This window comes from Tympanuchus pallidicinctus, unplaced genomic scaffold (assembly GCF_026119805.1).
Source record: "Tympanuchus pallidicinctus isolate F22 unplaced genomic scaffold, pur_lepc_1.0 scaffold12, whole genome shotgun sequence".
Lineage (NCBI taxonomy): Eukaryota > Metazoa > Chordata > Aves > Galliformes > Phasianidae > Tympanuchus > Tympanuchus pallidicinctus.
The window spans coordinates 8,659,021-8,684,747 of NW_026294637.1; the positions used below are offsets into that span (position 1 = coordinate 8,659,021).

General features: G+C 35.7%; 1 protein-coding gene across 3 annotated transcripts in view; it reads right to left on the reverse strand.

The window, feature by feature from the left end:
- EFL1 (elongation factor like GTPase 1) overlaps positions 1-25,727 on the reverse strand; it is a 55,744-nt gene that overhangs the window by 15,785 nt on the left and 14,232 nt on the right. For all 3 annotated transcript variants that reach the window (XM_052671611.1, XM_052671610.1, XM_052671612.1), the window contains 5 exons: positions 23,411-23,562; positions 22,587-22,765; positions 20,703-20,838; positions 2,301-2,432; positions 866-1,013 (listed from right to left, as the gene is read on the reverse strand). In XM_052671611.1, the coding sequence (XP_052527571.1) occupies positions 866-1,013; positions 2,301-2,432; positions 20,703-20,838; positions 22,587-22,765; positions 23,411-23,562 (747 nt within the window). The remainder of the gene's footprint in view (positions 1-865; positions 1,014-2,300; positions 2,433-20,702; positions 20,839-22,586; positions 22,766-23,410; positions 23,563-25,727) is intronic.

Consider the following 25,727-nt stretch of genomic DNA (forward strand, 5'->3'; position numbering starts at 1 on the left):
AGTGGGAGTCCTGCCACTTTGTGCCTTCAGGTTTTCTCGTTTCTGCTTATGACACTACAATCACAGTGTTCACGTGCTTTGTCCATTTGGGACATCACAAAATGATGACTCTTGACATCATATAATTCTTTTAAAAATCAAGTGAAATGGCAATTCAGAAAAAAAAAAGTCAAAATCATGTTTACAAAAGAAAACGTTAGACAAGTAAATACATAGACTGCTACTAGCTGCTCAGTAACATCCGATGTCGTCATCATTTAATTATTCCAGTAATTTTTTTTTCCAGAAGTTGGAATAATGCCAATAATAAGGATTTTACACACCCTGAGGAAAAATGCTGTGCAAATTGCAGCAGTACATCTGTTTTCAGAAACAATACAAATATATTGCACTAAGTCACTATAAAGATGCTGTTAAAATCGTATTCTAAGTAATTTGGAAGTGATCCATTCCAACTTCCAGAAGAAGTAAGCATTGTCTGATACTAACCAAAAGTGGCACAATCAAGAGCAAAGGAACAGGACTTTGGTCTTGCAACCTTCTGTCACATTACTTCCTAATTTTGGGGAGTTCTGTTGCCAGACCTGGTTCCTCTCACAATTTCTATTTTGTGTGACTTACATCATTACACTCTTCACCGGAATCCTGAAGCTACTGCCATTTAGAATTTCCTTGAATATGGCTTTACAAAGGCAGTGAACTAGTTGCCGCTGCACATCTGCACACACTACAAAAAGGTACAGTTATGATCCAATGGTAAAAGCTGTTTCACCATAACATAAATCAAAGATGGATGTATTTAACTGACAAAGAAATAGGAAACAGTTACTGAACAAAAATATTCCATCTCCCTGACCCTTCTAACCTTTCCTTCAGGTCATCCAAGCAACGCTGCAGATGAACTTCTCCTGCTGTCACTAGCACATGCTCTCCTGTCTCCTGGATCAAAACTTGGACGCATGGATCAGCTTGGTTTAAAAGCTTCATTCCTCTCACCAGCTGAGGCATATCACCTGGCAAAAGAAGGTATTATCAACAAAGAAATACCGAGCAAGGAATACTTGAAGACAAACATATTTAAGTTGAGGAAACAGTAATACTCATTTTGTTGGGAGTCTAAACACAAATGCATAGTTTATCTGAAAGTTTGTGAATAACTTTTAAGTTCTAAGGTGCTTCTATAGCAATTTTTTTTTTTTCTATTCTGCACTTAAGCTTTCTGAAAGGGAGGAATGGCTTTTCTTTAAGAGTAACCATACAGGCACCCATGAGACAACATGCGAGCATCACCCCAAGACTATATGCAGTTTAACAGGAAACTGATCACTTCCAAGCTGAGCCTACAACAGCCTGATCTTGCTTGTCTTCTGATACTTCAAGCAGCACCTGACTTTTAGGAACTTTCACAGGTGTAGATAAAATTTTTGAGACTTCTGTATCTCTAACAAATCTGGCTCAAATAGATTCAGGAGTTACTGAAGGAAATAGCTGGCGATTAAAGAATGATACAGCTTTATTTCCTCAATGAGAAAAAAAGCCTCTCTAGAATTACATAGTAATTCTAGAATTATACTCCTCAACAATTTTCAACTTAATATCACACTCACTAGAGCAAAAAACTTTAAATATTTTCTAAACTGCTTTATCAAATGAGGATATACAATATTTAACTATTTAACTATTAACCAAACATGAGACAAACATCTGCTAGATTCTCCTACTACTTCAGAAAAAAAGTAAAAACTGAACAAGAAGAAGCCTATGTAACTTTAATGTTAGAAAATTTTGGATCTGAATTGGAAGCTAGTTATTTTGTTTCTACTAACATCACAACAAAAAACGAAAACTGGACTGAAACATAGGCAGAGATATGCTACTCTGGTTTGGGTAGTGGGTAGGAATCAATTAGAAACCCAAAGTAGTAGAAATACTGTAAATCTGTGTCAAAGGCTTAATGATATAGCACAGAATGGCAACAGAAGTGAAGAACACAAAGATCACACACTTTACTTACCTTCACAGTAAAGGAATACTGAATTGTGAGCATCATTCAGTATCCTACTTGTGATATAGCTAAGTGACCACAAAACGTGCAGCAAGATCTTCTGTAACTCACCCCTTACTGAGACACTGGCAAACCAGCTAGAAGAATTCACTAGGACAATGAAATACATCCATCTAGATTTATTTGATTTGTCTTGGACCTATCACTTAATTTAATGGATAGAACATACAGTAGCTCAATCAGTGAGAGTGGGAAGCTGAGTTGCTGTCACACTGAATTCTCCTTTCAAACTTACTTGGATGTTTCGGTTCAACAGCTACCCGCACAATTGGTGTAGCCTCAAAGTTGAGAGGTGTAAAAGGCGGGCAAGCTGGTGATGTTGACAAAGTTGCAGACTTTAGCACAAAATCTTGCAGGCCTCCTATTCCTAAAAGAAATTGGAGAGGAAAAAAGAGAACAGAAAAGAAAGTTTCATATGAAAAGAGTCCAAACACACAATCTTAAAAACAAAACAAAACAAAACAAAAAAGCTGAAGTTATTCCAATCATAAAACCAGAATTAAACAGAATTAAAAACTCCTCATTGTTCTTATAAACTGTTTAACTATTTGTTAAAATGTGTGTAGTAATTTTTCCTGCACTATTCTTTCATAAAAAACAAACATTTCAGTACATCTAATGATGTACAAACTCAACACACAGGTAATTTAATATGAAAAAATGGAACCTTTAGTTCATATTCTGTATCTGATTAAAATTTAAAGTTGTATTTGGAAAATGCAGGGACGGATCTGTGCTCTCTCCTCCTCACTCTCTCCTAATGCCAGAGCAGGGATAAGGAGAGAAGCTCTTAGCCTCAGCTCTCCATTATCACCCTAATACTGTTCCAGGTTCTTTTTTGGCTTAGTCTTACTTATTTGAGAAGAGAAACAAAGAGAGTCAGCTTCCACCCTATGAGATCATGAAGGAGTTTAAATTCTGAAGAGCCTGTCTGGTGCAGAGTTATCATCTGCAGAATCGGACTGTTTCTACAGCTCTGAAGGCCAAGTGTCTGCCCAGCAGGGTATGCCAAAATCTGAAAAGACGCTATTTAAGAAAACTTGCCTCAAAAATAACTGGAAGCAGAACAACATTCAACGGCTTTAAATGCAGGATAGCAGATGCTACAGTGAAAATAAATCCATATAAACTCTGTGTTGCACCTGACCTCTGACCAGCATGTATTTCCTTTTTTCACTTATTCAACATGTGGTTTAAATGAAAAACAAATGCTGGATCATCATCATCACCAGGGACTGAGTAAAGGGATGGTCAGTTTTATTCTGATCTTCTGCAGCTGGTAAAAAGAAAATGATTTAAAAGGGAGGCAAACAGCTTCTTTTCACAATGCAGTGTGAACCAGAACAATCACGTTATCAAAGCTTGCATCAGACAGACTCAGCCTTTTCTTGACAGACACAGCACTCTCACTACCAAGAAGAAAATCTAAAACTCTTTGCTCTTGTTTTGCATTTGAAGGCAAAAGTACAAAATTTATACCTGTGTCTGGCAGCAGTAATACACTAAAATAAAAAAAGATCTGTTTCAATGTAAATCTGTCTGATTTACAGCCTGAGTATTTTGATTGCTTAATTGCATGTCCTAGCAGAGAGCAGCATTCAGCCCTGGTAATCCATTTATTTTAATAAAACTATTGGTAATGAATGTTTGCAAAATAAAAAAAAATAAAAAAGACAAAAAAACAACACGCCCAAAGATACAAACTTCTTGGACAATTCTTGCATTAGATAATTAAAAGCAAATGCTAACATTTCTGAATAATACTACAAGAAAATGTAATATAACTAATTCCAATGTACCACATGACAATAAAAGCATCCTACTATTATGCTGCTTCATCAATCTTACCACTGATCCCATTGAAACATTCTACTTCATATTTAGCTTAGGATATTAATGTTAACTGGTTGAATGGATTTTAAAAAGCCACTCCAAAATTATGCTTATATATTTGCCTCCACTTTTAAGATTTCGATGTGTTCAGCCCTCCTTTGTACATTTATTTCCAAAAAGAAAGGAACCATAGAGAAGAAAAATCTGCTTATGCAAGAAAGATGACAAAAGCAACTGCTCTTATGTTTTAGGTGAGACAAGAATGAAAGCAGAAATACAGTACTGCAAGTATTTTTGAGTAGTTATATCTCAAAGAGCAACCTAGTCCACTGTGCTCTGTCACACAACTAAATAAAGATGCCATTAAATAGTTTGTTGCACATTGGTTTTATTTATTTTATTAAGATAAGGTGAAGTTAAATTATCATGGGAAGCTTTTAAATCTGAGAATTAACACGATCAGGAAACTGCTCCTTTTTATTAACTCTGCCTTGTGACAAATCATGTAAATTCTGTACGAAAGTAAATGCTGAAGTCTGACTCTTCTGAGGAGTGTGTAAACTTCAAGACACAAAAGCTTGTTGTACATGAACTCCTTACCAGAAATATCATATATTTCATTACATACTGTGCTACAGCCTTCACTTTGCACAACAGTCAAAGTACCTCTACAGATTCTGCAATGGATGGCAACAAGCCTCACCTACTAAACGGGTTAGTACTGTATATTTCTTTGTCCTTTTACTAGAAGATAAAAACAACATGGTAAAATCAGATAATATCATAACAGGACAAGGGGAAATGGTTTTAAACTGGAAGAGGGCAGATTTAAACTAGATATTAGACAGAAAAATTTTCCTGTGAGAGTAGTGAGACACTGCAACAGGCTGCCCAGCGAGGCTGTGGATGCCCTCTCTGTGGAAGCACTCAAGGCCAGGCTGGATGGAGCTGTGAGCAACCTGGTCTATGATTCTATGATTGAAATCAAATTTTAAGACAAGACTCCATGCATTTTTTGCTTCTGTGCCTCGCTAGTAACCACTACATTTTCAATGCTAATTTGGCATCCTTGAAAGGTAAAGCACACTTTACCCATTGAGTTCAGCTATTAGGATCCACAACAGATAAAGATTGATGTAATCAGTTTCTTTTGATGTCAAAAGACTTAGCATTTGATGTTCTTTCCAGACACAAAAAATGAAGCAGAAAACACCACGTACAACTTTTTCAATCAGATAAGGAAACAATTCACTTTGCAGTGTCAAAATCAAACAAAGAAGAATGAAAGCTGTTTAAATGTTGACTTCTGCCACATTGTTACTGGCCTCAACACATCAGTTCAGTGGATCTCTATCTTCTCCCACTGATGATATCACCACTTAAGAATCCTTGGCTGCACAGGAATGGAGACATGTCAAGCTTTGACAGTGTAAGGAACTAAGAAATGCCAAGAGCTCATGTTAATCTTCCCAGTAAGGCTCTGTCTCCACCGAAATACAGTTTCTTATCAACACAGTTTGTTTGAAAAGATTAGAACTTTACAATATGTAAAGCCTCCTGCTTTAAGCACTCCTGGCACTGCACTATGCATTAGTGAAGAAAGGCCATGCGGGCCCATTCATCGTTTGTGTAAAAGGAGGCGTGATGTAAGCTTTGGACATCTACACAATATAAAATCTTAAAAATCAGTGTGTGCTTCTTTTTTTTCCCCCAAAGGGAGTTTACAAATACTAAGACCGTTACAATTTTCTTTGGACTGTAACATAAATACCCTTTTCATCCTGCTGAGAGATCTTTTAAAAGAATTTTTTTTTTCGTTAAAGATATTTTAAAACACACAGTAGGAAATAAAATTCACAATCCACCTTAAAAATGTAATTTGCTCTTAGACATTTCCTGCTTTTCCTCAAGATAAACAGGCTAAAAGCCAACAAAGACAAACAGAAGGGTAAAATACAGTTGCCAAATATTAAAAAATTCATTAAGAAATTAATGGCAATAACTCCATAGCAATCATCATTCTCACTCAGACCTATCTAGAGAATTTGCTGTTGCCCATTGTCTAACAAAAAAAAGAAGTGGATTTTTGCAAGTAGGAACTGATGTCTGTAGGAGTAGACTCAAATATAATAGCAAGTCTTTTTATTTTCAAGATACCTCAAAATGTTTTACAGATTACTAGGATTAAATGACAGCAACTCTGGGGACTTTGGACAAGTAAGTAGCTACTATGGCTTAAGAATGCTTCGTATTATACATTTATTGCATGAGATTTTAAAGCATGTTTCCATTGAGTCTCATGGGCACTGCACAGAAACATCTGAGGGCAGAACTTGACCTTTCTATATTAGAAACTGTTTCAGGAAGAGAAGGGAATGTAAATCAAGACACAGACCACATTCTAGTTGAGTTTTCATCAACTTTGCCATAATACAGACCACATGTTAGCAGAGATTGCTCGTGAGCCTCCTCGTCTCATCTGTGTACTTATCCCTCAATCGTTCATATTTGCTTGTGAAGCAAGTGAAATTACTTGTAAAATAGAATATTGTACAATATCTGCATGACTTTATCTGCTCTCAGTACTTCATAATCATTTTACAAAAAAGCTAATTCAACACGTTTTTTTTTTAATTTCATTTCCTCTTTCCCTGTTTTTCTTAAGAATTTCTAATGGTCACTACTATCCAACAGATGTTAGAAGCCTTCATCCTAGTTTCTTCTTAAGTTTCAAAGAAACCTATCTAAAAATTCTACCTAAATGCTAGAGATTGCCAACCAGACACCTCAATTCAGTTCCTCAACACAAGGGAGTTAAGTTGAAATTTCATTGTAGAACTTTTCCAGTAGGATCACAATTTGGGGGTAAATTGAGTATTAGCTTTCTGATCAGATTAATTAATTCTGCAATGGACACAGTTACATGATAGAACATTAGATGCAATAAGCAACTTTTGATGGAAGAATCACCTCAATGCTTTACTACAGTATCACTGAGCAGCAACAAAAGATGGCATGGCAAACCATTGAGTTCTTCTAGAAAAAAGTTTATGGAACAAATCTTTGCATCTGCTTTTATAAGACAACACAAGGAAAGCAATAGTGTGACCTAAAACACAATCCACTGAGATTTCCCATTGCAAGATTACAGCTTCAAAGAGGATTGCAAACATATATAATTAGTAAACAACTATCATTTATCTTGTGCTGAAGTCCTTTAGAAAATATACCATATAGTTGATGATACATTTAGACTGCATGATAACATACAACAGTTCCAAACTGCTGATTGAGCTGACAACTGTAATTAGGATATTTCCTACACTTTCCTCAGGCTAAAATGAAAACATTTTAAAGGAAACTATAGAACAAATAATAAAAAAAAGAATCACACACAACCCTTTATATTAAACGGTAAAATATTACAAATGATGAGATGGATGTAGAGGAGGCCCACCTACACTCAGTCTTCATTTAGAGTTGGGAATTTCATTGCTAAAGTACAAATTTACCTTAAAATAAACAGAATGGAACAAAACTCAGTTCACTTTATGAACCTGATTTCTGCTTTTACAAATAGGTATAGCCAGCATTAAATATTCATTTCCTTAAGTTGCTCAATGAAACAAATAAATAGAGAAGATCAAAGTATTTCAGATAATGATAGTTTTGTTATGCTCCAGGATTACTTGCTTTGGCAAGTCATACTAACTTTTGGAACTCAGAACTAAAGGGAACGATGTTATTTTTTAAATATTTATGGCTCAACATAACCATAGAAGTATGGAAACTTAGAAAATCCATGCTTCCATCTGTAACTCTGCTACATTTCTCTTTGGTTACTATGAAAACAATGCACTTATTTGCTGGCTTGTGGCTTCAACAGAAAGAAAAATGAAGCAAGAAAATCTTTACTCCCATTTAAGTTACTTTAATCTTTCAATCATAAAGCGCTTTTGATATAGGCACTGAACAGTGTGACTTCATAAAAGTGTCAGTTGTTCTACTCAGGAGAACAGATGTTTGGCCCAAGCCCATGCATTCTAATTCCTTTACATATAGTAGCTCAACTTAACGTAACAAGCAGGAATACCAAACAACAATAAATATGTGGACAGACTGTCGTACAGAGTGACAACATAGGCATTGGAACTAACTTCAGTTACCCTGTACATCAAATTAATACTTCCATTACTGCATGTGGAAAGCATTTAGCACCATACAAGAAGTCTTCAACCAAGTTTTACATTCATAATTACTTTGAATAGATGATTTTAATTTGACTTGACAGCAACTCGTCTGAATTTACTTAATTTATTTTTAATGACTACCAGAAGTTTAGGTGCAGTTCAACACAGATGTCATCCCAAACAAATGGAATTTAAAAAAGGTTGCTTCAACATATTTACTTTGATAATCCAGAAACCTTTTTAAAGTATTGTTTTGATGTGGTTTTAGTTAGCAGTAATAAATGTGTTTTAGTAAATAAACTCAAATTGCATATTGTACTGGAAAACAGAGCAGCTCAACTCATATGGAACATCTATGTAAAAAAAAACCTTTTGCCCAGCCATCCTCTAAGGAAAAAGAAAAGCTTCCAGAAAACAGAGCATTAATTAAACTCTCTGAAGCACATACACAGTCTGCAGAGATGAGAAATTGGTTACTAGTGTCACTCCCGATATTTCTAGAAACGTTTCCTACTTTTGTCATGCAGATAAACGCACACACATCCTGATGATTTCCACTGGTGTAGTGGGAGAAATATTTCAAATAAAACAAAATTAAAAAAAGAATCTTTAATTTGTAACTCCTATACCTAAATCCTCCAAAACTCTAGCTATAATGCTGATATCTGCCTAGCAGAAAACAGAAAAAGATGGGGCTAATTACTCTTCATAACACCAGCTAGTACATAATTAAAATTTTGTAATATATTTTACCTGTGGAAAAAAGATCAAGAAAAATAAAGAAAAAGTTGAAGTATTTGGTTTTTTTTTTCTTTTTTTGGTTAGGCTTGATATTAGTTTCTAATTAAGTTTGCAAAAGGAACATACACTAAAAGATACAAAGTACCAGAAGGACAAGAAAAGTCTATGCTGCAGAAGTCCCCAGCAAAGACATAGTTTACATTGGTTATATTCTGGAAATAAAAAAACAAATCAAAATATTTTATATAGTAAACATCTGATTCATTCTGATTTATTCTAAAATCAGATGAGTTACAGCGTAGTCTAAAACCAAACTGACCCTTAAGAAAATGCCCTTTTATTTTTTATACAGTTGTAACAGCGCATCCTGAAAACCAGAGGACTTCGTGTGTATATTGTTTCCTTACACTGTAGATTCTAAGATGTAAGATGTTACCAGATGTTACCTCCCAAAATCAATTATAAATGGTGTCAAAATTAATGAGGCCTTCAGGCACTGATCTTGCAAAGAATTCACTGTAATCTTAGCTGTCTTGGAGGTTTTGACGTGTCTGTCTACAAAAGGCAACGTGAACATATTGGTGCAACTTCTGCACTACACAGACAAGGTAAGTGGGGAATTTAAAAACTACTACAACTAATACCAATTAGAAAAGATAACGGTAACTTTAAAAGCTTATTAATTTTACTTCGTTTCATGCTGGATTTTAGAATTTGTTTAGTTGCAGGATCCCAACATATTCGACTCACACCTCAACCATTAAAAAAATAATCTGATATCTTCACCATTCAGTATATTCAGTAAATGCAAAGATATGACATCACAACTAGAAGCAGCGAACTAATTACCAAATGTGTTTAATATCCTATGGGAAATGTTCTACCCAATCACTGACCATTTATCCTGTTAACTTGTAAGACATGCAGGTAACTAATTAAAATTAAGTTTTCCTAGATCTAACCCAATGCCTTATTTTCTCCATTACAGGCAATCCCCACACACATCCCACTACATTTGACTATAAATGATTCCTGTTTATTTTGTTGCCTTGGGAAATATGGCTTGAAGTGTTCCAAAGTACCATGAAAGATAGATAATTTCAATCTTCATTATACAGAAGCTGATGTTTATTTTAATTACAATAATTTCCAAGATGATAAAGGATAATATAAAATTTGTCTTGAAGCTAAAAGAAACCTTTAAATATCTGATCACTACTTACATGAAAAAAAAAATTCTGGGGAATATTTCATTAGAATAAAATTTTAACAAAGGAAAGTACCTTCCCAGAGCCTTGGATAACAACTATTTGACACAGTAAGTGTAGAAATAAATGGCATGTGATGAACAGGGAGTGCCTTTGATACACTTGTTATATTAGCAACTTCTAAGTTAATGATATTAAGTTATTTGTAACTAATTTCAGTTTAACAGCAAAACAAATTCAGAAATGAACTGAAATGCATTTAGATGAAAAAAAAAAAAAAAAAAAGTTATTTCTGCAAAACAGCCCATGACTGGGACATAAATACTCATTCACACTGAAAAAAGATGCGCTTGAAACACCATCTCATAATGTAGCTGGAGTAGTGACAAAATTTTTAGTGAACAGTAAAGGTGAGATTTCAGAAAGTTAATTAAAAATACACAAATTAATAGTTAACACTGCCATTCTCCCCTCCAGTACCTCATTACTTCAGTTACCATATTACTATTGAAATTCGTAGTCCATGTAACTTCGACTTCCTAACATATTTGCTTTTATTAACTTTAAGCTGAGAGAAAATGGGAAAAAATATACAGAAGAGATCATTTCTAAGATATGAGAATTCTTAATGACAGTGCAGAAGACCACATAATTGAATAGAGTTTTAAAATGCTCCTCTATTTCAAAATAAAGAAATTAAATAGAACTAATCTTGACTGTTAGTGCTGCTTACAAAAGGTTCACCACTGAGGCTTAATTTTACTTACAACTCATCAGTCCACATGCAGTGACAAAATCCAGTGTTCTCCTCAACTGTTAAAGGCATGAGCAGAATAGAGCCTTATTTTTTCTGCCCATTAATGTAGTATGTGGAGCCAACTACTTATCAAAGAATCATAGCATCATTAAGATTGGAAAAGACCACTAAGATCATCTAGTCCAACCATCAACTCACTGGACCATGCCCACTAACCAAATTCCTCAGTGCCACCTCCAGCCTCTTCCTGAACACCTCCAGGGACAGTGACTGCACCACCTCCCTGAGCAGCCTGTGCCAATGCCTCACCACTCTTCTGGAGAAGAAATGTTTCCTAATATCCAACCTGAACCTTCCCAGTGCAACTTAAAGACACTGTGGTCCAGAGATGGGTAACTTTCTTTCCATGTTTCACTGTCACCCCCTCAAGGCAGAGTAAAGCACAGAACTTCAGATACTTTTATGAACAAAAGAAATGAGGCTATTTGCCACTACTAGGTATCAGCTTTAAATGCTTAAGAGTTCTGGTGTATGGCTTTCATTTCCACTGAAAACTTGTTGATTACATAAGCGACTTTCTTCAGTTGAGAAACACTGTTTCCAACGCAGTATGTCATGCATTGTGATGGGATGTGCATACAGAAGAATCCGTTTAACATGTTTTTAGTCTCTCTTCCAAAGAAAATGCAACTCCTGTAATCACATATTCTCCCTTCTACGACTTTTAAACATGCTGTCAACTTCCACTAAGTTTAAGCATGACTGAGAGGAGAGGGTTCAGATATAATTAAGATTCCACAAGTTATGTAAGAACCAACGGCTAACTACTGAAGGGAGACCAAAATCGGTAAACTCACACAAACAAAAAAAAGGGCAGGCAAAGCACAATGATTACATACCCTGCTTGGAAGCAGCTGCTGGCGAGCAGCAAGCACATCCTGGCTGGCCCACTGGGATATACACAACTGAAGCATGGGAGCAGCTTAGAAGGAAGCTGAGCATCTTAAGGACAGCAGTTCTCAGGAAAATCCAGGCTTTGTTAAGGTCACTGCTCAGAGAGCTTGCTTCTCGAACATACCACAAAACAACTATCCTTTTGTAGAAAAGTCCTAACAGCCAAAACCACCAGGATTTTATACATTTTAGATCCTGTTTTATATGCTTCTCAAGATAGAGCACTTTCCATCAATGAATCATGTAGACTGTCGCTGGAACTCATCAGACGTGCTCTCAACTTCCTTGTCCTCAACAGCTCCAGCAGATTAGAGAACAGGGAACCAGTTTGACTGCCATTGCTGATATTTTGAAGACAGTAACTGATGTAACAAGAAGAACCAGTAGGTTTACATTTCCATTCAGAGTAATGGGTTCACAGTCACACAATGGTTAACCAAAAACTTAAACATTGCATAAAACAGTATCTGTACACTTTTTATCATACAACACTACCAAAGCAACCAGGATTTAGACAAATACTTATTCCTTAATAACATATTTCAGAAGTACAATTAGTCACTGAAATTAGACTTCTATCAGAGTTTGCAATGATGATAATTCAGCCAGCAAAGCCCAAAATAATAGGAACAAATAAACTGACTTATTCTCAGTGCACTAACTTAATCATACATCCAATTACACATTCTGAGTGCAGGTTTTCTTTTTTCCTCCAGAAGTACACAACCCTGGTTCTGGCCAACCTACACTGAAGACGTATGCCCCAGCTCCTTAAGGAAAAGCTCTCTCAGGTCTCAGCTGGGGCCCTTATCTTCTTTACTATGTTTTCTAATGAATTCTTACAGTCTTTATGTAGACAAACCCAGAGAAATGGCAATACAAAACATTCACTGTTTAATTAAATGAATTACCTACCAAGTATATATGCCTTAAGAATGGCTGCCAAAAACGAAGCCCTGCTAGAGCCCACGCCAGTTATGACAGGAGTGCTGTCTTAGAAAAATTGAACCATTGATTTTTCAAATGAGCAGACTGATTTTTGCCCAAGTACATAGCACGCCTCACTGAAGGAAATAATAGATTAGGGAACAAGAAGAGTTAGAAAAGAACCAAATTTCTTTTAGTCAGTTTTAACGGTGCAGAAAAGTACTTAAATTTAGTTTTATGCCAATACCAAAATTTCAAAATACTGTCAAGACACAGCTGTTCTGTATCTTAGGACAAAAACTCAAAAGCTTTAATCTCTTAAACATTACTCTTGGCTACTATAAGTGGAATAGAACATTTTTTCTAAAAGCAAATTCTTAGAAATGCCATTTCTGAGACCCATAAGGTGCACAAGAAGTCTCCTCTATGCTTACTGTTCTCATTTCCTGCAGTTTTTAAGACATTACCAGGCAAGTAAAAACAGCACTGAAAATCACACAGCTCAGCTTGCAACCTCTGCAGAGGAATATCTGTAGCAAATATACTTTTTTCCAGTTATTTACTGAATGATAAACAATGATTGCACAATCTAAACCTTGAGTCTCAACTACCCCTGTAGCACTTGCTAAGCAGCGCTCCGCAGTTTGACTTCGGTTGATACTCCTAAATATAGCTCTGCCTTAACTCCCCCCCACAGTTCACAAGCCAGACAAAGCCAACTTTATGACTCACACCCTGATACAGGCCAAACAAGCCTCACAACACTTCTGCAATTTAACAAGAAGCATGAAAAAACATCAAAATCTCAGAAAATATTTAGAAAATAACTCCCTGAAACAGCCTTTATTAACAGTCTCTTGACTTGTAACCCTCCCATTTTTGGAACAGATGATTTCTATTTTCCATGCGCAGTGGGGCTGTGTGCAGAATTAATTCCAAACTGGTCTTCTTCACTCACACTCCCATGCCCTCACTGTAACCCTCCTCCTGCTTCTCCCGACTCCTTGAAGAAATTCTGGTAGCGGCAGACAATGGAAGGAAAAGAAATATACAGAGTAATGAAAGACTTTTGTGGCTAGCTCAAATGCAGAAGTAGAGGCATTTCACAACCACAGATGGTATTTATTGCAAGAATGCTGTATGCTATGAGCACTGGGTCTATTACACAATAAGATAAACACTTTTTCACATGCGGGTATGAAAGCACAAACACTGCTTCTCACTCCATTACACAGGAGGCCCAACTAAGATTAGGAAGTGTTCTAGCAAGACTGTAAAACGTATTCAAATAAATTGCCCTCGTGGATTAGTGGTTTATATTGCACAAACAATGCCGGCTGGGAAAAGGGCTTTTGAATTTGCTTAGGATGTCTCTAACTACAATATTCTCAGAAGCAAAAATATTTTGTATTATTAATATGATTATCAAGGCAGGCTGGTTGTGTTATTTAAGAACGTGTTGGGAAAAACTCATTGTTCTAATTGAGACTGTAAAAAAAAATAAAGCAGCAGCACTGCAAATGAGGGCTGGCAAGAGCTAAACTACATTAGGAACCAACATCCACACACATTTCAAATAACTCCATGATTTAAAAAGTGGTAACTTCATAGGCTTATGTAAATTCTTACACCCTCCAATTCCAAACTCTGGTAGAAGCTTGGGCCAAAAGACACCTATGAGACATCAGTCCAATTGAATTTCTGTTCAGCTATTTGCTACAAAATATGCTAAAGGACAGCATGCTTGATGCTGTGACCTGCTACATTCTTTAACTACTTTTGCTATGAAGCCAAAAAGTTCAACTCATCTGACAATACCTGAGCTTCATCTGACCAGAAGAGCTGTAGTAACAGCCAGCTGAAAGTACATGTTTTTCAAACATCACTATGTGATGCAAGTACACCATCACACAAAATGTACTTCTTACAAATAACACTGAAGAACTAAAACCTGTTTAAGAACAGAACATTTTTCTGCTTATTAAATAAAGATATCCCTCAACAGATTTGATGTATGGTGTCTTCTAAAAATTTGAATTGCTATACATGGATTTACATTTATTTTCAAACATATTTGCACAGATCCACTGACATCAGTGTCACAATACCACACAAACATTGTTATACAAAACTAGTTCTTTTTTTTTTTTAATCATCACACTGAACAACACTTCAGTGTCATTAATTAGCATTGACTACAACAACTCAATCCCAATTTTTTTTTAATACATGACATGGAAAAAGGGCAGATATCTGCAGAATAGCTGTGTATTTATATCTGTATATACATACACAACAGTTTTTCCTCAGAAAATTGAAATTCTTCAGGTGCAACAATGTGTGTTACCTATGTACCTCAGGGTGACATTTACACTAAAATGAGAACAGTTAATTTTTTGAGCTCAGTGTGCTAAAATCATCGTGCTTAAATCAGTGGCAGAGAAGAAAATTTTTCTGTGCAAAGCATATGTGAAGTTAATGCTTCTTTTCTGGATTGGTTTTCCACCCATTAGTGCTCTGAGGAAGTCTGCAGTCAGAAATACTTAGAGGGACAATAGCTCCCCAGCAGCAATTGAAATGTTCTATTTGTATATGTGAGTAATAAATTTCAAACCTGACTCGAGAGTCACACGCATCCACTGGGACAGAAGAACTGTTAACACTTTGGCAATCAAATCACACAGCACAGCTTCACATCTCTTGGCCATTTACTTTGGTGCCTTGCTGTCCTAATTCATTCCTGAACTGATGCTTCCCAGTTCAATATGCAGCACGTCATATCAGCACTCACAGGCAGGACAGTCTTAGATATGGAGCTCCAACAGTTCGGAGTGCAAAACCAAGTTATTTTGATTCATGTATCACAGATCCTTATTTATTAGCAGATACCAACAACTCTTTAGACAATTTTCTACCAGGAAAGTCAGATATATCCTCTTAGACCCAGGTTTGTAAGAAAGGAGAAAGCACACAGCTAAATCACAGTCACTTAGCAAGCTACTGATGCTCACTCTCCTTTGAAAGCAAATGCTACTAGTTAGAAAACATGTAAACAAAGACACCAACAGCACAAAAACATGACCCATATAATTTGTATAAGTAGGCTAAGGAATGGAATATTTTCAGGCTCTTCAAACAAAATGTTAAGGAACTTACCCAAAATCAGCTGTGGTCTCACTGTGTTGGACAAATTCCTACATACAGCATTATGGACGTGCGCTCAGGCAATGGCCTCAGAAATTCACCCATTATCATTTTACACTGGTGGAACTAACTACTTCAACACTCCTCATACAGCTTTGGAAAAAATACAAGGTACATTACCCAAATAACTGTTTTCCTTTATGAAACAGAACATGTTCACGTATAGAGGGAGAGACTGAGAACAATGCATCAGTGCTGACTAAGGAAAGTATAAAGTACTAGGAAAAATCACCATCCTTGCATATTAATTAAAAGAGACATGAAAAATCACACCCCACCAAGCACTCACATAGAAAACTTGGAAATTTTGTAGATAAGCCAGCAAGTATCTGGGATCTAAACCCACAAACAGCTAGCTATTGAAAGGCTGAGTAGCATCTGCCTAGAGGCAATGACTGCACAAGTCAATTCTCTACCCTTACACAAGAGAAAGAAGTTGTCTACTGAATTCTGATCCAGGCTACATTCAGTAACATATACTGATATAATAATAAGCATCTAATAAATCTGAAGCCCCAGGCCAAATAAAAATAAAAAAAAAAAAAAAAAAATCACTTCTTTCTGAAGCAAACAGGAGTGATAAACAGAAATGATTGCCTGCACCTCAACCCTCTGCACAGCCTATTTCTGGATCTTATCCATTCAGCAGCTCCAGAGCATGTGCATGTGAACTTCTTCAGGCAGCAACGGAATGAAATTGCCTCGATTCTTCTGTGTCCTGCTGCTGCCCACAGGCTCACAAGTAGCAACAACAAACACCAACAAGTCTGGGCACTTTTCCTCCTGGTTTGGGAAACCTCAAACATCAGCAGCACGCATCTGCATACAAACCTTAAGTTTAAGTTATCAGGAATGCTCACATCAGATTTGGAAGATTATCTAGAAATTAATTTTCATTTTTGCAGATGATAATAGCTAAGAGTTGCTTAAAAATTGATTAACATACTTCACTGCATTATCTCATTTCCTCATGATGCGGGATTTCGGATAACAGACAAAAACTTAATTACTTGAAAATTTTGACATCGCAATCCAGTGTGGTCAAGAGCAAATTTAAAGGCGTTTTTGGCCACAGGAACATGTGATTTTATGATAAATTACCCCAATACAGCTCAATTTTTAAATATGACAAAAAAACGTGCATACCAGTGGAGAGACTAGTCACATTTTTAAGATCTCATAATAACCCCTGAAAATTTGAGCAGAGAACATTCCAGAAGCACTACAGAATTTAGAAGTGGTTTTCTTCAGAAAGAATTACTACACATGTGATTTCCTTTTATAGTCTTGAGAAGCTACGCTCAGAAAAACAGAAAAAAATGAAGCTACTGAAAAAGCCACTGAAAATCTTCAATAGAAACTTAAAAAAGAAAAACAACCATAACTTAAGGCTTTATAAGGAAACTATTAAACATACATACTATTTCTTTCGAAAAAACTACAGCTATATCAAAGACACAAACGTCAGTGTTACATCTCTGACCTCAGACTTGTCTTATTTTTTCCTCTCCATTAATCTATGTATGCCCTAGTGATGCATTGATATTGGTTCAAAAACAAGACAATTAATCACTTCTATTGCAATCCAGTTTATGAAGTCAAATCCCATGAAATGAAAGCACAAATAAAGTGATTAGCATAACAGTAAAGCAAGCTTATCAGCAAAATACACTTCCTATGTCACCTGATGCTAGCTGTGTGCCATGCCATGTTACACTGCCAGTGAGTACAGGTACGTTCCTCAGCCTGCCTGAAACAACGCCATACAGAGAGCAGGAACTGCAGGAGGACAAAATCCACTACAGCAGAGATAAGAGCTAAGAAAATGGTTGTAGTAACCAGCATAGAAAAAGGCCAAATTACAGATCAACCACTACACCCTTATCTCAAAGAAGCAATTTTAATATGCTCAATTTTTCAATTATTTAACTATTTATAAAAACACCCATTGGTAGGAATTCAGTATAAATACAACAAAACCAGATAAACACAATGGTTCACAGACATAAAACGTCATCCAATAACAAAATCTTTTCAATTAAATATCTTTTCCCGATTAATGCTAAATCACGTTTTTATTTTAATGAGGTTGTAAGATGGCAGTTAGCAATTCAATCTGTAAGTATACCAAAAGCGAAGACAAAGGGTTGAGTTTTCTTTGTTTCATTCACTATTTTCTGCTCATTTCAGTAACATTCTTGAGAAAGACTGCCCTCCTGTGTTCACTGATGGATGCTGAGACCGCCCAATTCAGCTGGAATCACTTGGGTTTGGTCTTTGTGGTTTTGGCTTTTTTGTTTTCTGAATAATCGCATTACTGATTGAGAGATCGAAATTAGCCCACCAAATGTTTGCACAGAAATAATGGGCTGGTGCAACAGCAGTACTGTTCCTAGGGCTTTCACACAAGGTGGTAATGCTTGCGACTTGGCATCAGTCCTAGAAAGCCATTCTGGGCCTTTAAAATGGCACCGCTGCTTGCAGCTGCTTTTTGCTCTTAACAGAGGCTGCTTATTAAAAGCTCCTAAATCGTTCGATGAAGCCCTCAAGGAATAAAATGCTTGTTAGACACCTCATAATGAGGTTAGCTGCACTAATTCATAGCAGCTCCTCACACTGACTGCATCTCTAGAGCACCTATCTTTAGAAATCCAGAAGTATCAATCCCTAATTACCTTGCTCCCATGTTATACTGCTTAAGTTTCAAGAATCCTTCAGTTGCTTTATAAATAATTAAAAATTGAAAGAACATTGTATGGGGAAACAAGCATTTCAGAAATGGAAAAAAAAACCCGAGGGTACTCACAGTCATTCGTATGGGAAATGAGTTCATAGCAAGCTGACAACAGGAGTGACTTCTATCTCTGCTTTTAAAATCATCATTTGATCTATTCAAGAAAAAAACACTCCTAATTCAAACACTTGACTCACATGGCTAACTGCATTTCAAAGCATAAGGAAGTCATCCAACCTCTGAGGAGCACTACACCAATGCACTATTGAAGACAGTAGAAAACTTCCTGCAGTATTCAAACACGCAGAGCACTGAAGGAAAAATCCAATTTCCGTACATTAGCAAACATAAGACTACTGCTGTGGTACTTGTGAACAGAGAGCAGCACCTCAAGTTTTTGGATGCATGTTATTTGGAACCCATGTGCACACTATCAGAACAATTATTCATACATGCATGAATATATGTATATATCCCCATGTATAAAGCCATGCTTTAAAAGTACTGCCACCAGTGTTCTCACAAACACGTTTCCTTGCTCACGTCAGTATTTGCTTAAATTATTCAGAAGTTTGAACCAGCACAGGAATTGTGGACCTTTCATCTGCTCATGGCATCACAGCAAACACTAATTCTTTTTGCCTACATAAAAATACGTCTTTGCATCACCTCCGACACCTACTTTTGGTATTGAATCACTCTTTTTTTTTCTTTTGAACAGAAAGAAAACATCATTTCACCTTCAACAAAAAGAAAAAAAAAATAAGACTAGGCCAAACATATACATCAAAAAGGAATAAAAAAAAAAAGAAAAGAAAAAGCTGTTTTGTGCATTTGAAGAGCATGTGCTTGCTCAGCTTTAACTTCTGAGCCCAGATTATTGTTTTCCTCACAAACTGCCTTCTAATATTCCTTTGCCGCTTTGAGGATCACCCACTACGTTCTTTCTATCCTTTTCATCACATCAGAACAACTTTGGTGAAGAGTTCTGAGCGTTAATTCCTATCTTGAATTTCTAATGAATTCCTCCAAAGACAACAAACCTTGTACTGACATTTCACACTGCTGTATTACTCTACTATGTTTCTGTTTATGGAAAAGTCACATCCCATGGAAAAGTAGTTTTCAGCAGTAGAGAATGCTCACAGTAGGGTTTATATTTGTTTATATTTCTTGAGATTTGGCCCTACACAAGATGAAAGATGTCACAAAATTTTCAGAGTATTTTCTTCTTGACATGATGCAACTGTAGGAGTACTTACTATTTGACAAGCAGATAGATGTATCTATCAACATCATTAGTGTTAGCTGGTATTAAACGCTTAAATGTGTTATTCTTCCAACATTTTTTTGTATGATACAGCAATGTTTTCACTGTAACATTCTGAAAACTATAATATATGCATTAAACAATCTTGTATTTTGGTGTAGTCCATATTCAACCACAAATGAAAAAAATTTAAATACTATTTTTGATATTTTAAAAAGACAAATGAAGGACAAAACCAGCAATGAATGTAAACAATGCTCTCGAGCAAAACTGTTCAAAATCTGGCACAAAAGGGCATAACTCAGTGACTGTAATGACTTAGCATTAAAAAACACGTGCGTGGAAAATATTCAAATCTGACATAGCCGTACCAGAAACAATTTTTAGCACCACAGGTCCAATAAGAGAACTACAATTATCCACATCAGTAGAAATGTCATACTACCGAGCTTCCACTGCTGCAAAAAAAGTTATTTATAATCCTCACAGTGTACAAACTATTAGACCTTGCTGCAGCCTCTGGCAATTCCTGGCAGCGATGCTTACCTGGCAATACTTCAACCTGAAGATAACAGTAAATAAAGCTATTGCAATCCCTAGTTGTCTGTTACTCATGCATTTTTTCCCCATCTCACAATTAAAAGTTCATAGAAAACACAACAATTTGAGTGCCTTCATTTTTTGCACATGCAACATAATTAAAATCACTCAAATTCATCTAGGTTCTCTTTCCTTTAATCATATCAAAACAAATCTCAGTGCACTTTGGATGATGTAAGTATTCAAGCTCTGAGAAATTAAAATGCATTGAAGTCTTACCTAGAACATTTCCTGCAGGCACTTCTTCAAGCTCTTCAAGTTCTCTTCCCATGAGCAAGTATAGATTCTCCAACGTACAGCAAGACATATGAGGTACTAAAGGCAGATCCTCTGTAGCAGAACATTGGGATGACAGCTACACAGAATAAAACAACCAGTAGTGGATATTTATCACCTACTTCTGATATAAACCTCCTCCTGAAAGCCCCCTTGAGCCCCAAAACTAAGAAATACATTCTAAAGTATTTTCATTTCATAAGTTAGACTTGTATACTTAGTTGTTTCCCTTCCGAGAATTCAGTTTTACAGCAAACAAGCAAATGGTACCCGGAAAATAAGAAACTGTGCTTGCTTTGTTGCTGTTTAAGTGCAAACTACTTGTCTCTTACTGTTCATCGTCATTAACAGAAAAAATGTTTTAAGGTAATTATTTTAAGGTAATTATTAGCTTCATGATTGCAATCTCAATACATTTACCACCACTTTTTTCAATACCCTTTTTTCAATACCAGCAAAATCAGTTGAATATGTAAAACCAAAATACATCATTATAGTAACAGACTTCAAACTTTCTTTCAAACAAGATAAAAGTTTTTATTGATTAGCAGTTATTCGTCTGAGAAGAAAACTTCCTCTAGTAGGTTAGAATGTACTTCAGTAAGAAGCTTTTACTGGACCGGACAAGTTTTATGCTTCGCTTTAAAATCTGCAAACCAATTTTATTCATACAACATAAAATTCATATTAAATAGAAAAATAAGGGCAGTTTTATCCAGATGTAATGCTAGCAAATTCCATTTTTGAAGAACTGCTTCTTCTTTGGAGGTACTTAGATTTACTCTATTGTCTAAGACATTTCAAAGACACAAAGCAAAATTAAATCCAACATGAGCTGGAGTCAGCCATATCTAAAATGTTTCACCTTCACTGGATTTGAAATAGTTACTTTCAATAACATATTGCAAGTGAAATCTTCAAGCAGATTTTTGAGCCATTACCTTCACATTCTATGATGAAATTAAGATCATAAGTGCACATCTGGTATTTACTAAAGTATTTCATCATCCTAAAGAATTAAGCTAAATGAATGTTTTTTTAAACATCAAATAATTAACTGTGGAGATTAAGCAGGCAAAGTAGGAAAAAGAATATCAGAAGAATCAACAAAATGGAAAATGCTGCATATCCGTAACATAACGACTAACAGCTTCCAGCCTCTCAGTAGTTTAATAGGTCTTAAAATACACCATTATTTATATTGTATTCAAATCTTTACACAACTCCTCTGTCCATGGATGTGCAGCCACTACGATATAATTATTCTCATTGCAAAGCTCTGGGTTCAGCACACAGCTGAAAGTCAAACAATAAGCTTTGAAGCATCCTGTGCGCTTACAAACGTGTTCAGACATTTTGTGCCTGTCTTTGGTTTCGTAGGAGAAAAAAAAAAATAAAAAAAATCAATCAACACAAGGCTTTAAATCAAATTATCTTGAATCTAATTAAAAACAGATTATACATGTAGACATTTAACTGACATCTCTTTATAGGACAGCAGAAAGTAAAATATCTTTTATTAGGCACGAATAGGCTATAATCCTTAGATTAAGGATTATCTATTTATCTACTCCTCTTAAAGAAAACGTACATAGGCTTGAGATCTTTAGCCAAAAAATAATAAAGAAAGTCTATACCTTCTTCACAACAGCAACTTTATTACTAGAATAAAATAAACAATAACTTATATAAACTACTTCCCTAAGCTACATTGACTCTTCTTGGAATTTCTGATTTGACCTTTTTTTGGAGTAAGCAATACATTAAAAGTTGCCAATATTTCAAAAGAATGCCAAGTTATGGTAACATTTCACTATCACTTCTTACCTTATGCAAAGATTCAGCAGGATCATATTTGGGTCCCAAAACAAAGATCTTTTGCCCTCTTCGTACCACACCACTGAACACTCTAGCAAAAGCAATGAAAGACTCCTTGTTGTCTGCTTCCTGTTTCGCTGCCTTTGAGGTCACGACATCCATTTGATCAGTGAGCTGTTGCTCTTCACCTAATCAAAGTTACAAAAAATATATCAAGTATAAAGGCAGCTTCTATTTCATCAGCTGAAGAAAAACAAAAAGTCAGTTACATACTGTGGTATTACATCTGACGACACACCGAAAGACAGAAAGAATCCTCCACTGTACCTCATAGTCCAGCCTCATTTATCAATCATTGCTTCTGCACCAATTTATTCTTAGCATTTTCTTCAAAAATACAACACATACTCTCATAAAAGCTTTGAGGAATTAAAAGTTGTATTGGCATAAAGTATGTTAGCAACAAGTCTGTGATGCAAATCTAGTAGCAGCAAACCAAATAAACCTGTCACTATCCACATGGGCAGAAATAAACCATTCTGTATTCCTACTTAAAGTGAAAAACTATTTTTTTTGCAAAACATTCCCTTAAGGCATCATCTACCCACAAGTGACTCCAAGACTATGCACAATAGCAGGCTTATAAACAGGTATCCATGACACTATTACAGCATTTATAAACTATCATCTTGCCAGTAACTCCCTCCTCACTCTTCATTTAGTCCCACCTATTGAGCTGTTTAGACTTGACTGTTCATAATCCGCCACTTGACAACACCCAAAAGCTACAATTATATATACTATAAGGAAACAGCTATCAGATCATTATATACCTTTCTTATCACCAGTGCTTCCAGTCCCTTCAGATGAATTTTCACTTGGGGGCCTTTCAGAAACCTCCTTTCCTTGACTTGCTGCCATTTTTCCTGCATGCCTCTGCTTTGCAAGTTCACGTCGTTGAGCTATTTCTTCTTGGGTTAAAGGCCTAAATTGTATTTTAAAATATTAGCATTTGGAAATGGCCTTTACTTTACAATAAATTAAATCACACCAATTAGAACATTAATTTCTCCATAATACGTATTTTAATCCAGCTAAAATAAACAAACTATTCCTCTATCATGTTTAGAAAGAGGTTACCACATTAAGCTTTCATATATTTCATTAAAATAAATGCAGTTGCTCCCAGTGATGTGTGAATTCTCAGTTTTTCAGAAAAAGACTCAAGCCTATTTTTTAAATTGCTCTTTACATCACGTCCAATATATTATTCTGAGCTAGAAAGACAGCTAAGACTAAGTAGTGTGCAAATCTAGACTTATCTGTACCAAGCTGGTCAGAAAAACTTTTCTTCCAAATATGCAAGAATCAAATGCTCTCATTTTAAATTACCTGTGATTTCTTTTTTTTTTTTTTTCATTAAACTATTCTTGGCTGGTTTTACAGCAGGTGTTAAAATGCAGGAAACTGACTTTGCCTGCTATAATATCCTTCCCATAAAATAACCTGTCCATAAAAGACAAGAGCCTTGACTGAAGCAACAACAAAGAAATGAATTCAAATATTCTGATGCCATTTCCATCTGCTCACTGGTAAACCCTATCTCAAAATAAAGGGTTTTAACATATGATTTAAAACAAAAAAAGTAACAACAAAATAAACATATAGATAAAATAGCAGTATTTAAGACAGGCATTTTCACCCTTCCTTAACACAGGCAGCACAAAAAGATGTACTTTTAAATACAACCCTTCCCAAGCAACTTAAGCTGCAAAGTAGATACACGTCCATTAAATCTGAAAGTGCTGCCTGAAGTTGTGTGCTTGATTTTTGAATCCGGCCCTAAGTGAGAATTTGTGAGATGAGGTTTTCAAAGCCCAAGGAAGTTCATTTTAGATACTGGACATCTGTCATTTCCGTCCCTTCTCTGCTTCTATTTCCCTCATAAAAGAGCTACACACATTCTTAAAAATAAGAAATTCTGTTTAGGAAATTCAAGATCCTCTATTTCTTGTGAAACATGGTGTCAGGTGCCAACAGCAAAAACATTTTCATTATTGTGGCTTAAAAGATTGGGGGAAAAAAATGTTACGCAGATTTTTTCTTTTTCCATTGGAATTAGAATGTTTTCAATTTATTATTCCCCATTGTGAGCAATGAAACATGTACTGCCTTCCAGCATTAATAAATTTATTTCCAAAATAACAACAATGTATTTTTTCCCATTATATAAGTATTTGTAAGACTTCTAACCTAACCTGAGATGAGACAGAATTCTCTCTACCATCCACCTGCACTTGTAAAGCACAAGCAGACCAGCAAATCACGACACATAAAGTGCTTGTTTATTCTCAAGAAGGATAACATAATCCCACACCAAAACCCCATCTGCATTTGCTAATGTGACGAGAGCAAGGACAACAGCTCTAAGTATGAAGATGTTTTAGGGTTCTTTCAGTATGAAGCATACAGACCAACAACAGAGAGAATCAGAAGTGCCCTGTTAGCTTTATATTGTTTAGTAGCTGCAGACAAGTCACAGGGTCTCTTTAATTTCCACATTGTGAAGTGTAAACTATACTCCTCCTCTGCAACAAAACAGTTCAAGATTTGTTGAACCCTCTTGGATGCAAAAGAGCCGTGTTTCTTCACCAAATGACAAATAAATATCAACTTTAATTAATGAATGAATCACATCCACATATCAAATCGACCACTCCAAATGACAAAGAGGGAAACAACCCGTCACTAAAGGGTCAAAGTTTTGGTATAAAAGTACAGACAGTAAGGACACTGGTTGGACATTTACTCTGCCCCTAATTGGATTAATTAGATAGTCATGGATAGATGATGTGGCTGAGGCCAACTCAGTCTCAATACATCTTTTATATCATGATATGCATGTCTTCTGTATATCATACATTCTGTAGTAAACTATTTATTAAAAAAAAAAAAAAAAAGTTTAATAGAACACTTCATTTTACCAAAATACTTTCCAGAACTTGAGAAATATACTTTGAGCAGTTATTATACTTATATCAAACCCAAATAGTAAGCTCAAAAGACCACAAAAATTACCTCTGAATTTAAAAATACCTCTAAAAATTACCTAATAGACATTCCCTAATCCACCAAGAATAGAATGCTAGA